The following is a 13,094-nucleotide window of genomic DNA, read 5'->3' as shown; positions in this document are numbered from 1 at the left end:
ATCACCACCTAAATGATCTGGAGATTTCGTGTCTTGAACAAGGGGGAGGGGCAAAAATTTAAACATCAATATTTTTCAGTGAAAATTCACAGGCTAGTAGAGCCTGCTGAGAGGATCATAAAAATATCAATAGATTTTTGGTTTTGTGATTCAACACAAAATTATGACCGCCTAAAATCATATTTTTTGGTGATTTTCTGGTGAAAAATATATACTTTATTTTCCAATATCGTTCATTTATTCACATTACCTATGGGGCCTTGCCATTACAAAAATGTGTAATATCAAGGTAATTCATTTTCTACTATTCAAAAATAACAAGGAGAATTTGCCACCTCGGAGGTACCGATTTTTCCTCTGGCCCATGGACTATTTAGGGAGTTAATCAACAACACTAGTTTGAAAATAGGTTTTTCTGTGAAGTTTCTAACTTTCAATAGCAAGTGCTATTCAGAAAGCGGTCTAGGAGCCTAATTTCGGCACAAGCGAATAGTAACAAGTAGCTCTATTATTTCCATAAAGTTGGAGGACGAATTCAGGTCTCTGACGGAAGAAGAAAAGAAGACGCTCATTGGTGAGGCAACGTCCCCCGATGAACTCTTCGATGCAATTGACGTGGACAAAGACGGTCTGGTATGTCACATAAACAATCATTATGATTTCTCATCTAAGAACTGTAGGCGTTCGTGTCTCAAGGTTTATGTCCTTGTGCAATTGCCATGTGGCTTCGTACCTTAGTCAGATGGAAAGTATTGAAACGCCTGTTAGTATTGAAATGTGAATACGGGCTTTGAAACTGTGGATAGCTTAACATATGACATACTAGTATAGCCTGCGTTACACAACCCCTCACTGTCAGGGGCCGATTGGGACTCCACTGAAGATTTCAATCTGTAGCCATTTAATTTACTCAAAAGAACCATTATATCTCCTTGATTTATCATACACATCATCATGTCACATGTCTATATAGGAGGTCTGGATTCTTTAACAATATTAGATTTCATCCAATAGCAGCTCAGCATTCTCTGTCACCATGGAAACCAGTTATCACAACCTCCAACAGTACGGCAGCATACAGTTTTCATTCTGACAAGAACTGGTCCATCTTAGCACCTGTGCAGAAATCAACAGGGTTGGGATGTTACGAATTTTCTTGTGGGTTTCGGCCATGACCTCTTAAGGGTTTGACCAGTGAAAAGGCCTCTACAAGCTTTACATAGAATATGTCAATTTTGCATCTGAATGAAAGGCGAAAAAAAGTGCACGTCATAGATTGTACTATGTATGTATGTTAATGATATAAACGTGCTATTTACTTAGAAAGTAGATCCCCTCACTTTAGACATATACGCAGCTTTAAAAAACTTATATTCCTCTTGCCTTTTGACAAACCGACTATTGCTAAACCCATACATATCCTACGTGTTCACCAAGCCGAACTTCTATGCTAGAATAGATCTATGATAGCTTTACATGTATGTTTTGTTTTTGTTGTGACGTACCTGTAATTAGCTCGGTTGTGCAAAAATATACAGCTACGGTCTTAATCCATTCATTGATAAAACAAACAATTTCACTCCCACGTTGTATGTTACCCTCTTAAACATTTTTTCCTGCAGCTGACCTATGACGAGGTTCACCAGTTCTTCACCGACAGAGGTTTGGGCTGGCTGGCCGGACCCACGAAGGCACACATTAATAGTTTGGCAAGCTATGCCATGAAGTATCAGGAGCTCCTCGTTCTCCTTGGAAAGAGAGTTTACCGTAAGGTGCGTACATACGTGCAACTACCTTGATATCATGCCGCATTGGCATTCAAGACAATCAAATATATAATTTCTGGTTGCCTAAACCAAAAGAAAAGAAAACGTTGAACTTCATATTCAGAATTGTGAAACTCGGAATAACTTACTGACTGACTTTGGATACTAATGATGTGTAACTTGTAAGTATTACTGACCTTGGAATTGTTTTATCCGTGTGAACGTTTTTTTTTTAATTTACATAATACACGAGCTATGGAGGACATTAATGGTGCTACCTGATGGGTGGTATTAGATGGGCAGATAAGATACAATTCAGTCTCAACAACTGGATAAGATATGGATATTAGGTCAGGACTTTTGAGTGACACCCATCACTCTTTTTTCAGTTTCAGTACAATGAAATGTGAGAACGAGAAAATATTAGTTCATTGTAGGTTTTAGATTAAAGTTGGTTTTAGTTGGCACATTGACGACCTCTACTTATTGAACAGGCAGGAGATGTGTATAGGAGCATTGGAGTCAATGGCGACTACGTGAATGTAACGGACTTTAACCTCGAGGAAGATGACAAGCTCTACCTCTATAAGGTGGGTTCTGACAACTTCATAAGCATTGCATTGACAGGTGCACATCAATTGATAGATGCACATCCATTGGTAGGTGCACATTCCATTGGTAGGTGCAGTCCATTGGTAGGGGCACAGGCCGTGGGTATGTGCAACTTCTACATAGAATGTATGGCAGCACGCATCTTTCTATTCATCAAATCATCATATGTATGACTGTATACATGTACTTGCATCACAATAATCGGTTATTATCTTGGTTTTTTTTTCAATAGCAAGGAGCGGCTGGTGTTCGAGCCTTCTTACGGACGTACATTGCAAACAACAAGCTCACGGCAAAGTCAGCTTGAGATCATCTATGAGACAACATGTTCCGTTTGAGATGAGAAAAGCGAGTGTTAGGTTTAACTCAGAGGTTATGATGGAAACAACAATTACCTTTGCCAAGTAGGTTACGTTTTTGGTAGCATTTGTATGTATGTAGAAGAATAGTAAAACTCTAAGGCATGGATGGATTGTCTTGATATTTGGTAGGTTACAAAATAATTAGGTTTTGGGGCTAACAAAGGGTTTTTTATGGTACTGCAACAGAACTTCCAGTTTTGATATCTTGTGTCTATTACTAACATATCAGGCTATATAACCTCTAATAAGGTTAGGGTACAAAAGGCCTACATGTACATAACAATTACCACTATAAATTTCTCTCTCTCTCTCTCCTCTCTCTCTCTATATAGCAAGTGCTGCTCATGTAATGCAAATAACATTTCTACATTCTTTTGATCAACATCCCTAATCCAAGAAAATGGTATACATTTATATGATAAAAATGGTTAAGACTAACCAACTTTAAAATTCAAAAAATGACAATCTAAGCTCATGTGTGAACAGAAATGCAATTTAATTCAAAACATGTATATGATAAAGACTAGCAAAATAGAAACGATTTTGTATACAATGTAATGTTACATACTTGACATGTTTATATACATGCATTATACTTTGTAATGCAGAGTCAGTCATGCCTAGGAAAGTTTGAAGACTGCACTTCAGTATTACTATTGTATTGGCCCTACAATGCCAATCTAGGCATAAGTATCAGTGGAAAGTAAAAGTAAAGTTCTTGCATTAGAACTGAAAGTCTTCTTAGGTGGTGGAATATGTAATCTACGTGGAATGGAATAGATACGTGTATCAACTTCATTTACAATAACCGGAAGTAAGGCACTACTTTTTAAATATTCTTTTACTACATTCTGTCTTGTTGGAAAAAATAGTACAATTGTACACATTACCTAATATCATGGTTTCATATATTAATCAATCTATATATAGGATGGTGCAAGCTTCAATATTACATGTAAATTTTCATATACATTTTGTATGTTGAACCTTGTTTTCTTTTTTTCTGCTGACCAAACTTTATCTTGCTGATGAGGCCAAAGATTTTAACAAAAATACCCAAAATTAAATCATTGTCTTTAAATAACATACTGTACTGCCCAGGTACAATCTGATGCTGGAATACTTCTATGAAACTATATATGAATGGACAAATACTACATCAACCTCATCAGTTCTCTCATCATTGTTGTCAATAGAAGAAATAATATCAGCTAAACCATTGCATAGATTACATTTCAAACTTTCAGCCAACGAAAATAAACTGGTCACTCATTTAACACCAGTAGCAGCAGCATTTGTGACATCAAACTGTTTATACAAAAATGTAGTAGTTTTTGTAAAATTTGGTTCTGTGGGGAGAAAATCACACACAAATTTTTTCTCCCCACAAATTCTGTCCCACTCATTGTTTGCAAGTACTTCTATGTTGCCAAATTTCTGTCATGATCATTTCAAGCTGTCAAAAATACATCTTCATCAATTTCATGTCATTTTTGGCAGACAAGTGTCATTTTAAATTTGATCATCACAACAAGCAAATTTTTGTCCTAGGATGGAAGGACAGGTCCTTGAGACAGTCCTGCATACTTCTTTAATGTGTTGTTTTGGCCAATCTACCCTGGTGGCTTTATTGTAGGAGCTGTACTTGTGCTGACGTTGGAAGCAGGAAATACGTTGTGCTTGCTGGCCACGACTACGTGGTTAAAAACGTACAAGTCAGCCGTGATGGCCTGTAGGAGGATAACTGCACACACCAGCGCCATGTACCAGTGTTTGTCTGCACTCTGGACAGGAAACATCACAGTTAGCAATGCAATGCTCAAATAAATCTAAGCTAGACGCAACATGTACAAAATATCACACACACGTTGATACATGTTAAACTAGTTACTTGTACACAAACAAGTGTTTTATTCAAGATCCAAGTTTCAGTGACTACCTATACATAGTGCATGACAGAACCAGTCAAAATTGTCCTGAAGAAGATGACAGACAGTCAATGAAATGACAGTTTTGAAATAAAAAAATTGGGTACAAAGAACTTTGTTATCCATACATGTTGCACTATAAATGTATCATACACAAACAGGTAGTGCTAAAATGCAAAAACTGCAATGCAACTCAGACTATTTGTCACTCAAAAGCAGTGCTGAAAACTTACCAACTGCCCTCTGCGATACCACCATGCCTGGTGGAGAGATGAGAAACATCATGTATATGAATACTACTTTCACCTTTATTGACAAACTGTTGCAGGCACCAATAATGTTCACATCTTGGGTACCTAATTGGCTTTTAAATTACAGTAAAAAAACTTCTTATTCTCAACTCCTTGCAGATCATAAGTCTAGACTGCATTTACTGATATGTACAAAAAGAAATGAAAGAAATGTTCTGCACAAAACATCACACTGTGTCATACTCTAGGAACTACTCACCAACATTATCGCAATCAAGGAACTCACTGCAAAAGTTAAAGATAAATATCATTAATGTACATTTATAGAAATAGCATACATTCTTAAACTCAAGGGACATTTCATGTCAAAACAACATGGCCATTTGGCAAACAACATTGCAGAAAGTTGATATGACAGACACTTACATGCCAAGTTGACAACCAGGAGATAGAAGTGAGGGTTGTCATGTGCTTTCACCAAGACGAAGATGATTCCCAACTTAAGGGTAGCAAAAAATCGAAGTAAGTATTGATAAAAAAACAGCTCCTTCATAAACAGAGGTTATCTACTAGTCTCTTCATACAGACATATTTATGCTGACTTGAGAAATTGCAAAGTGATAACAAGTTGATTGAAGATGTATGCAACATAAAAATAAATTTTCAAAATGTTGTGATTGAAAGGCTGCTGAATGAATGAATAGACTAAGCTATGGATGATTCATAGCTTAGTCTATTCTGAGAATAATATCAAATCACAAAGTTATCTTCTACAGGTACAGTCAAGGCTGCTACACAAGACATATTTTCCTATTTTGGTTATATTCTCATCATGCTTATCTTTGGAAGGGAAAAAAATTATTGTCTCTTTCTTAATCTGGCAAAAATTTACAAGCACACATGATGTCATCCATACAATTTACAAGCTGTGGCCTTAGGAGGGAAACTTAGCAGTTACTATCTGTTACAGACACTTACCAGAACATTCACTCCTGTAACAGCTCCAAACAGTCGGACAGCAAAAACCTGAAAGTGCAACACCAGGGGCAGTTGAGAATACTGATGTCCAATCATGTGCCATCAATCTCATCTCAGCATGGATCCTCTTGAATTGAAATTAAACTATCGATCTGATGAACTTCAAGCAGAACTGTTATGTCGAAAAATCTTACTGTGCTTTATCCATGGGGTAACCATTAGTTTTAAAATCCAGATATCAAGTCGACCGTCAGTGGTTTCACAATAATGCAGTATAAAACCACCATCCGTCGACCTGATATTGCCAAATACCGTTTCTATAATGAACAAATATAGTTTACCCCAATGGATATAGCGTGTATACATATTAATTATTATCAAAATAAAATGTATATAATGGTTAAACCGTTATAATGATAGACAATTATAATGGTGTGGCTATTGACAGTTGATGATGATGATTGGCAGGAACATCTTGTCAGTGAAAAAAAAGTATCAATGACAGAAAGTGTTTTAATTAGAATTGAATCAATGATCATTTGGTTAAAGAATTTGTGCCAAGGCACAGACGTGAGTAATAGTGCCTGGCAAGCCAGGGGGTAGAGCAGAACCGGCCATATCAGTCTTTTTATTGTAAAACATCTATTATTATAACAATTTAATGTTACTAAATGCTAATTAATCATTCTTGCTCAGGAATGTAAATTTTGCACCGTTTCACAGGATCACATTTACGGTAAACGGTTGGGGATTGGGAAATATGAGATCAAAGCAATAACCTACCAAAAGGTATAAAGTTTTATTGACAGGAACAATAAAGCCATGCAATAAAATGTAACTTTTATGGTGAATCAACAAACTATTAGAGAAACCTTACGTGGATAAATACCCTCTGCTACTCATTTTAGTGTGCTTGAACCATTATCCAAACATTGTATACAACACACATTACAAGCGGTTCACGCTATCAATAGTATCATTGATAAATGTCATACCTGTTTTGGATCCACATCGTAGTAAATGGCTTCAGGATTGGTGAGCCCCTCACTAGGTGCTGCCGCCATCTTCCCGTCTTAGGTAAACACCTGGTGTCATGTGATGACCACGAGTAACCTGACCTGACCTGGCATTGTTCGTGGGAGAAAAGTGCCTTACAAAATATTAAATCCACATGGAAATCTAAACTTTGAATCCTCTTGGTATAGCTAAATTTGATCAATATATACAATGTATCTTTATCTTGTCAAAAGCTACATTGTATTGCTTTTAAGTATTTAATATGTCAGAAGTGAAAGTTATAAAATACAGGCACAACAACGGACAGCTATACAAAATCAGGTCGACAGGAAAAGTTCCAAAATGGCGGACTCTAAGACTCCGTTGTTGGGTTCTGGCCAGGCTGGAAGCGCGCCCGAACCTCCGGCTAAGCAGAATGCAGCTCTATATTACGACTCCACACAGACTCCTGTTCAGGTAAGGACCACATTGGGCGAGTTTCAGGTGTCATTTTTTGGCGAATAGTCTTGGAAATGCAGTTGATCTTTTCGGTCGCTGTAACCCGGAAGTAACTTCACAGGTTGGTGCAGGTGTAGATTTTACCAGCCCCACAATTACTGATCTTCACATAAACGTTTAAAACCAACCATATCTGTGCAGACCAAGACAACACACATTTTTCTTCAGTTTATTATCTTATTACCGCACACGCACTGAGGTTTATTATAAATGCCGATAACCATATATTAGACATACTAGAAGAGGAAATAAGTAGATATAGTTCAGAGGGGTTCGTCTTATTAGGGGGAGATCTAAATGCGCGTATTGGTAACCTACGTGATTACGTGGATAGGGAAATTAACATCGACGGTTTTCCCGCCAGCTCCTCGAACCAAGTTAGTGATAGGCAATATATGGATAAGTCACCTCCAAACAAGTTTGGCCGGCTTTTGAGTGAGCTTTGCATACAAGCAGACCTCAGAATATTAAATGGCAGGGTGGCTGGGGACCTGCAAGGTAACTATACCTGTCACCAACCAAACGGTAGTAGCACGGTCGACTACATAATTTCCAGCCAATCGTTTCTGCAAAACATTTTATTATTTCAAATTCATCCGCTAACTGTCTTTTCAGATCACTGCCTGATATCAGTCTTCATTAAATCAAACACAGACCATCAAAACCAGCATGAAAAACAACAAAAGCGTAAAAGAAATCCCGCTCCAAAACGATTTCATTGGGATGATAAATCTGCACAGAAATTCAACCACATCCTTTCTCAATCTCATTTTATCGATAGACTGAATTCACTCTCATCACAAAATACGAAGGACACAAAATCTAATGGAGAAATAGAAGCCTTTGTCTCAGAATTTAGTTCAATCCTGAGAGACGTTGGTTTCAAATCCCTATCAGTACAGATAACTAAACATAAGAAACACCCGCAGCTACGACAAAATAAACAATGGTTTGACAAGAGTTGTAACGAACTAAAACGTGAAATAAAGAACCTAGCATATTTACTATCCAAACAACCATTTAACTCCGACATAAGGGGAAGATATTTCAAAAGAAAGAAAGAATTTAAAAAACTGATAAAAAAGAAGAAAACAGACTTTCACAAACAAATCATGACCCAATTGTCTTCCCTCAAAGACAAAAATCCAGGCGCCTTTTGGAACTTAGTTAATAAGCTAAAACCGACGAAAACGCAAGAAAATAATCAAATCTCAGAAGAAGAGTGGTTTGAACATTTTAGCAATTTAGACAAACTCCCTAATAATGGTACAAACGACTCTCCAATTCCTGAAAACGATCAACTAAATCCGTCGTCCTCCGCTACTAATCCATCTGTTCTAGATTCCCCTATAACTTCAGAAGAATTATATAATGCCATTTCAAACCTCAAGAACAATAAATCGAGTGGAAATGATTTGATCTTAAATGAAATGTTGAAATTTGGTAAATCGGTACTTCAAACGCCACTCCTGCAACTTTTTTAACAATTGTCTGCAAAACGGGTATTACCCACAGGAGTGGTCCCTTAGCCACATTGTTCCAATTCACAAATCCGGCGACCCATCTCTCCCAGACAACTACCGCGGAATTTCCATAATTAGCTGCTTAGGTAAACTATTCTCCTCTATATCAAACAATCGCTTAGTTAGTTATGCCGAAAACAATAGTCTTTTCAAACCCCATCAGGCAGGGTTTAGGAAGAACTTTAGAACTACAGATAATCTTTTCGTGTTAAGTACATTAGTTAGCAAGTATCTAAGTAAAAATTCCCGTCTCTTTGCATGTTTCGTAGATTTTAGTAAAGCGTTCGACTCCGTCTGGAGAAATGGCCTCCTTTACAAATTAAACAAGTTAGGTATACAGGGCAACTTTCTTCGAACTATCAAAGACATGTATTCAAAAACTACAAATCGTGTGAAATACAGTCAAGGTCTGACTGAACCTTTTGTCACAAACTGTGGTGTCAGACAGGGTTGTAATTTAAGCCCAACTTTATTCAATTTATTTTTAAGTGATATTACATCTATCTTTGATAATGATATGTGTAACCCCCCAACTATGTACAGTAAGCGTGTCTCTTGTCTATTGTATGCAGATGATTTAGTTCTTTTCTCTGAATCCAAACAAGGTCTACAATGTTCTTTGAATAGACTAGAAGAATACTGTCAAACATGGCACCTAAATGTGAACCTTAGGAAAACAAAAATAATTGTTTTCACTAAGGGTGGTCGTATACCAAAAGATGTGTATTTCATGTATAAGAACAATCCTGTTGAAATAGTGACAAACTATTGTTATTTAGGTATTGTTGTCAATTCTGCGGGTACTTTCAAGGCGAACAACAAACACTTGTACAGTAAGGGTCTGAAAGCTTTATTCGGGATAAATCAATCCCTAGACAAAGCCGATGCTCCTTTGTCTGTCAGAAACAAACTTTTTGATACATGTGTTAAGCCCATAATTCTCTATGGATCGGAAATCTGGGGTTCTGTTAAAAGCCCCAAATCCTGTCCTATTGAAACAATACATCTAAAATTCTGTAAGCAAACCCTACACGTGCCAAGATCCACAAGTGGCCTCGCCGCTAGAGCCGAGTTAGGGAGGTTCCCCATTCATTTGGAAGCCTCCCTAAATGCTATTAAACACTTAATTAGACTTCGCCAGAAAGTACCAGCAGACAGTTTCCAGTCAGACGCTCTTTCTTGCCAGATAGATTTAGACAAGGCTGGAGCCAAGTGTTGGGCGTCAGGAGTTCGCCAGTCACTGGAGGAATGCGGCTATGGTTATGTATGGCATTGTCCTCTACAGCACAATACAAATTCGTCTCAAATTATCAATTCTATCAATCAGCGTCTGAAAGACATTTATTTTCAAACTTTTTTAAGAGAGATACACAATGACAACAAAGGTGGATCCGCTAAAAACAAATTGAGGTCTTACAGACTGTTCAAGTCCACTTATAATGTGGAACAATACCTGGATATTGACAATATTCGGCACAGGACGGCCGTCACAAAACTACGAGTCAGTTGCCACAAATTACACATCGAAACCGGAAGACATAACCGCACTCCTCTAGAACAACGAATATGTAGATACTGCAATCTAGATAAGTTAGAAGACGAACATCATTTTGTAGTAGAATGTAGTTTGTACAAGAAAGAGAGAGCTGAACTCTACAGACTAATAGAATCCATGTTCCCCCACTTCATACAACTAAGTAATATAGACAAATTTATATTCCTTATGAATCTAGACAAGCCTTTACTTATAAAGCATATCTGTTCTTACATTTTCAATATCACAAAGAAACGAGAAGAAGCCGAATGTACGCAGTAGAATACGATCCTTGAGTAGTGTAGATTCATTGTATCATTATATCATGTTGTATCATTTGTTGTGACCTGTACTAAACCCAGTGGGTATGAATGTACAATAAAGGTCTTCATTCATTATAAAAAACAGACCGACCCCCTCCCACTGCCCCAAGTTACCAATGCCGTCATTATGTCATCTGGTAGATGATTTAATGATTACACACCTTCATGTGACTGCATTGATCCAATATCGGATTGTTATGTGTATCAACTTAAAACATGTTAAGAGAATGGATAGCAATTGTTGAATGAAAACCCACTCTGCTATAATTATTACTTCATATTTTCCCTCATGACTGCAATTAAAATCCAGCAGGCCAATATCAGTTATTTAAGAATGGTTCAAACAAACAAACAAACAAAGACGTACGTTTAAAGTGTAACGTTATATGAGTTATTAGTATACCACTAGTACTTTGCAATAGTTTGTATTTTCAATTGAAATGTAACCATATAAATAACTTTTTTTCTTACAGAGATATCTACAGATTTCCTTTGTTGCAACAGTAGTGATCATGGTTTTGGTAAGACAACCATCATTTTCTAAATGTCTAGCCTAAACGTCTGTTGTAACAGATATGGTATATCTATTTGTAGCGTGTATTTCAATGAAATTGATTTTTATCAGCAGCTAATCTGACAAGTGAAGTCTAAAATAAGCGTAATAGTAAGGATCATCAATTCATTGTGGTGGCAGAAAATTATAGCTTTATGGCTATATATGCTAAAAAAGTACTAGCTTGAACCCTGCTAATTTTATTCCAGGTGTCCCTTGTGTTGAGTTTGTACAGAGGAATCTCCTACCATTACAATGGCGCCTTGTACCTCATGCTTGGCATCTGCATGCTTGGTAAGTATCATACACTCATACAAACCCAAACTGTTTGAAAAAGAGGTGTGTATTGCAGTCTTCACAAAATCAAACAGTAGGTTTAGGGAATGCTTGGAAATGTTTAAGACTTTTTGAATGCATTGTGGTAAAGGGCATGCATTCTGAATACTGAATTCATTTGAAAGCGCTATGTATATATTTCCCATGATGCCTGTTTGTTGTCAATGATGTTTACAAACCTCTGTCTCTTTATTAGGACTAGCAGGTTTGGAAGTGTTGCTGGTAAGTACTGTTAAGTTCATTTTACACCAACAAAAATGATAGCATTACTGTGATAAATCTACTGAGAGATGCAGTCCACCAAATACGAATGTTACAGTGTTGTATTTTGAAAGATACATAAAATGATGACATCTGTTAACCTCTTCTTAAGTTTTCTTCTTTTGGAAAAGTATCCCTGCAGTTCCATAACAAGCAGGTAAAGGGCCTCAAACCTACGTCACTTCCTCTGCAAATGCACAAAAGATAGTAGTATATTCCACCTAAAAAGCATGACCAAAGACCAATGTCTGACATTTAGGACATAGTCACCAAAGAGCAAACACCTGATTGTTTATATTTGTTTTTGCAATGCATGTGTCTGTTGTTCTCATTGTAGATCTACATCATCAGAAAGGGAGACTTTCCCAAAGAGAAGACGTGGTTCCTGTTCTTCATGGGGTTCTGCATCATGCTGCAGGGGGTTTTCACCGACATTCTTGTGTTTTACTAGGCAAGGTTCTGATCCATTCACTGTGCCATGGGCAGGGCTGAAAATACCTGCCTGTAACCTGCAAAATGTTGAAATTGCAGAAAGTATAAATTTTGAATGAAATGTTCATATGTGATGGCAAATGACATTAAGGTTTTATATGCAATTTTCATACTGTAAGTTAAGTCCTTGTCAACAAGCTTTTGATTTTGATTTTTATTCTGTTTTCTTTAGCCAGGGTAGCCCAACTCAGTGTATCACCCTGCTTTACAGTGGGGCCCTGGATAACACATAGTACATGACACATCAACACAATACATAACATACAAATAATATATACAATGACCGTTTTCCATAATCATACTTCAGTCCGGTCGTGAGGTCAGAGGTCAGCTCTCAGTTTCATCATATGCTTGATTGTTGCAATGTTGGGAGCCGTTTTTAAAGTCACTGGAAGGTAATTCCACTGATTCCATTGATCAGTCCTCTGTTCCCAGTCTCAAGTGTACATGATCCAGAGCTTATGTTTCATGACCTGAACAGAAGTCTGACATCAGCAGTTGGTCTTATGTGCCTGTTAGTGGGTATCAGCCCATTTCTTGGTAGTGGGATGGTTTATAGCATTGTAATGACTTACATACACGTATTGTTGAAAAAAAATGTTACCCCAAAAATATATGATATATTTACTATATCAAAGTATATATACCGGGTAGTACTTC

At 37.1% G+C, this 13,094-nt stretch overlaps 3 protein-coding genes across 3 annotated transcripts in view; 2 read left to right on the top strand and 1 right to left on the bottom strand.

Annotated features, from left to right (window-relative positions):
* The window catches only part of LOC118411345, a 6,677-nt gene extending 2,660 nt beyond the window's left edge, over nt 1–4,017 (top strand). Inside the window, exons 4-7 of the mRNA XM_035813572.1 lie at nt 523–633; nt 1,623–1,772; nt 2,261–2,356; nt 2,611–4,017. Of these exons, the coding sequence (XP_035669465.1) occupies nt 523–633; nt 1,623–1,772; nt 2,261–2,356; nt 2,611–2,685 (432 nt within the window). The 3' untranslated portion in view covers nt 2,686–4,017. The remainder of the gene's footprint in view (nt 1–522; nt 634–1,622; nt 1,773–2,260; nt 2,357–2,610) is intronic.
* LOC118411346 lies at nt 3,564–7,069 on the bottom strand. The gene is made up of 6 exons (XM_035813573.1): nt 6,893–7,069; nt 5,898–5,945; nt 5,346–5,418; nt 5,179–5,204; nt 4,902–4,928; nt 3,564–4,524 (listed from the first exon to the last, which is right to left on the bottom strand). Exons 1-6 carry the CDS (start codon nt 6,959–6,961, stop codon nt 4,354–4,356), a joined length of 414 nt encoding a protein of 137 aa, XP_035669466.1. The 5' UTR covers nt 6,962–7,069; the 3' UTR covers nt 3,564–4,353.
* Nucleotides 7,070–7,183: 114 nt separating this feature from the next.
* Nucleotides 7,184–12,515, top strand: LOC118411347. Its single transcript, XM_035813574.1, has 5 exons — nt 7,184–7,370; nt 11,266–11,313; nt 11,555–11,639; nt 11,878–11,903; nt 12,280–12,515. Exons 1-5 carry the CDS (start codon nt 7,257–7,259, stop codon nt 12,391–12,393), a joined length of 387 nt encoding a protein of 128 aa, XP_035669467.1. The 5' UTR covers nt 7,184–7,256; the 3' UTR covers nt 12,394–12,515.
* Nucleotides 12,516–13,094: the final 579 nt, after the last annotated feature.

The sequence above is a fragment of the Branchiostoma floridae genome, chromosome 3 (genome assembly GCF_000003815.2).
Source record: "Branchiostoma floridae strain S238N-H82 chromosome 3, Bfl_VNyyK, whole genome shotgun sequence".
Taxonomy (NCBI): domain Eukaryota; kingdom Metazoa; phylum Chordata; class Leptocardii; order Amphioxiformes; family Branchiostomatidae; genus Branchiostoma; species Branchiostoma floridae.
This window is presented reverse-complemented; position numbering and strand designations above follow the sequence as displayed.